Source organism: Trypanosoma conorhini, assembly GCF_003719485.1.
Source record: "Trypanosoma conorhini strain 025E chromosome Unknown Tco_14.4_contig_00665, whole genome shotgun sequence".
Lineage (NCBI taxonomy): Eukaryota > Euglenozoa > Kinetoplastea > Trypanosomatida > Trypanosomatidae > Trypanosoma > Trypanosoma conorhini.
In genome coordinates this window covers 6,898-9,704 of record NW_021704745.1, presented here as the reverse complement: position 1 = coordinate 9,704, position 2,807 = coordinate 6,898, and the positions used below count along the sequence as shown (strand labels likewise).

At 61.1% G+C, this 2,807-nt stretch overlaps 1 protein-coding gene across 1 annotated transcript, besides 5 other annotated features; it reads left to right on the top strand.

The window, feature by feature from the left end:
• Positions 1 to 23: 23 nt before the first annotated feature.
• Positions 24 to 51: a microsatellite.
• Positions 52 to 71: 20 nt separating this feature from the next.
• Positions 72 to 101: a microsatellite.
• Positions 102 to 185: 84 nt separating this feature from the next.
• Positions 186 to 210: a microsatellite.
• A 9-nt stretch (positions 211 to 219) lies between these two features.
• Positions 220 to 2,283, top strand: Tco025E_07930 (putative protein kinase; the record flags this gene model as incomplete). Its single annotated transcript, XM_029374788.1, has 1 exon — positions 220 to 2,283. One exon carries the CDS (start codon positions 220 to 222, stop codon positions 2,281 to 2,283), a length of 2,064 nt encoding a protein of 687 aa, XP_029225150.1.
• A 48-nt stretch (positions 2,284 to 2,331) lies between these two features.
• Positions 2,332 to 2,374: a sequence feature (A-rich).
• A 346-nt stretch (positions 2,375 to 2,720) lies between these two features.
• Positions 2,721 to 2,745: a microsatellite.
• Positions 2,746 to 2,807: the final 62 nt, after the last annotated feature.

The following is a 2,807-nucleotide window of genomic DNA, read 5'->3' as shown; positions in this document are numbered from 1 at the left end:
AAACGCATATACATCATCGACTGTGGTGTTTCTCTTGTTGTTGTTGTTGTTTTATCTCTCTCGCTCTTGTCCCACCCCACCCTCGCCACCACCACCATCACGTGGGCCGCAGCATCAGAGGGAGTTGAGGCACGTAGCGCAGCACAGCACGCGCATAGGCACGCATACATACACACTATATAAATACACACACACACACACACACACACATCTTGCTGGATGAACACGTTTCAAATGAGCCAGTCACGCGCCGGCGGCGGCGGCGGCGGCAAGTCCTCCAAGGGCAAGAGCTTCTCTTCCAAGGGCAAGATCGAGAAGTACCATCAGGACGGCACGGAGACGATTATTGTGATGGGTCGACCTTTCCGTGTGCTGCAAAAGCTCGGTGGTGGGGAGCCGCAGGCCGCGAACTACAAGGACCGCGGCCGCAGGAACGCCAGGGAAGTTCGCTCCTATGTCTTCCTGGTGGAAAACACAGAGAACCTGTCGGAGTTCCCGCGGCATTTTGCGTTGAAGCGGTCCTTCTTCAACGTAAACGAGGTGTTGCTGGCGCACCGGGAGCCGGAGGTGGTGGGGCGGGTGAAGGACAAGAACATCGTGCGGGTGTTTCACACGGAGGTCACCCGCAGTGAAGGGAAGCTGGGCGTCACCGTCGCCATGGAGTACTGCAGCAACGACTTTTACCGCCGGCTTCGCCCAGACACGCGGGTGGCGGAGGGGGAGATTGTGCAGGTCCTTTTGGCCGTCACCAGCGCCGTGGGGTACCTGCACTCGCGGCAGCCGCCCATCGCCCACCGCGACATCACCCCGGAGCACATTTTGATCCACTCCGGCTCAACCGGGGCCGCCTCCTACCGCCTGTGCAACTTTAGTAGCGCGATAATGGAGGCGTACCACTGCGCCAACCGTGAGGAGGTGGCGATGGCGGTGGAGGATATTGAGCGCAACACGTCGCCGGGCTTTCGCGCGCCCGAGATGGCGGACCCGGGGAGCGGGAAACGCATCGACGAGCGCGTGGACCTGTGGTCTATTGGGGTGCTGCTCTACTACATGATGTACCTGCGCCTGCCATTTGGGGAGACGAACATGGGGTTGACGGGCCGCCTCAGGCTGCGGTTTCCCGCGGGGACGGAGATGTGGTACTCCGGCTCCCTGCGCATAGCCCTGATGCACCTGCTGGAGCCGGACCCGGACAAGCGATGGGACATCTTTGCCCTCACCAACTTCCTGCGCTTCGACGAGGACATAAGCAAACACATTGGCAACTTTTTTTTCACCGTGACGGAGTGGCCCGACGGGTGGGAGCAGCAGGACGTCAAGGTGGTGAACCGCGTGCCCCCGCCCAAGGCGCCGCCCGTGCGCGTGAGTGGCGCACCGCCCGCCGAGGAGGCCACCCGTAACGCAGGTGCGGGGGGGGCAACTCCAGTGCAGGCCACCGCGGAGAGGGAGCCCGGCTCCCCGCTAGGCGGTGCGGAGGAGGAGTTGGACCCGGTGGCGCTCGCGGCACTAGGCATCGACGTCGACAACGATGACCCCGAGATGCGGCAGTACTACAAAATGCTCATCCAAGAGCAAAAGGAGGCCTGGAGCGCGGCCAAGGCCGCCAGCGCAAGGAAGGCCAGGGACGCGGCGGCCGCGAGGCATAGCCAATCTCAAGAAACGCGTGGGGAGAGCCACAATGGAGCGGGGGCAGAACAGCCGCAGTCGCAGTCGCAGCCGCAAAAGGAGGAGCCACGGAAAGACGATAAAAAGGACCTCTTTGAAGACTTGTTCGCCCCGGCTCCGGCGCCCCAGCCGGCGTCCTATAGTGTCCCTGCCGCGTCCTCTCAGCCACCACTGCCGCCAAACTTGGTGAGTGAGGAAAAGAGTTGGCAGGATACACTCTTCGGTGGCGCGCCGGCGTCGCCGCCGCCGCCGCCACAGACGCAAAACGCTTTTGGTACGATGGACAATGGCTGGGGTTCTGGGGCGCCGACGATGGCCCCGGCTGCGGGGTACGGCATTGACGGAGCGTACATTGGACCGCAGTTTGCAACGGCGCAGCAACCGCAGCCGCAGCCGCAGCCGCAGCCGCAGCCGCAACTTCAATACCAGACCCAGCAGTCTTCCTCCCCATGGGGGGGCGTCCCGCCCTCTGGGACGCAGGCACCGCCGATGCAGCAGCAACAGCCCGTTGGTCAGCAGGCCCCGATGGACTTTGCCACTGGAAGTTTTCCACCCTCCGCTCCGGTTGAGCCGAAGCCGAAGAAAAAGAAGGATCCCTTTGAGGATCTCTTCTATTAGAAGTCTGTGCTAGGGGCAGCTTTTCTCCAGTGGGAAAAAGAAACGTGATTTTTTTGGCCTTGTTGTTTATGTTTCTTTTTTTTCTTTTTTTGAAGAGGCGTGGCGTCGTATGTCGCCCCCATCCCCATCCCGTGAAGTAGCGAGAAGTTGCCCCTTCTTGTCGTCGTTTTTTTTTATTTCTTCTTTATGTGTTTTCTGCCTTTCTGCCTCCGGTTCGGCACTCCACAGGTGGACGCTTTGCTCGCGTTGATGATGATGGGGACGGAGAGAAGATGGGGAGGCAAAGGGACGTCGGAGACAAAAGGAAGCAAAAAAAAAAAAGTTTGATGGGGCGATGTGCCATCGTTGACGCCGCGTCGCGTGGGTCTGGCGGGCTGCAACCGCACACACGCGATTAGTGAAAGAAAAGGGGGGACGGTGTAGGGCTGACGGGAGGGGGCGGCGGCGGCGGCGGCGGCGGCGCGTGCGAGAGTGGAGAGAGGTAAACGCGAGGTGGCGAATGAACCTGAGCAAGTGGGCGTTGA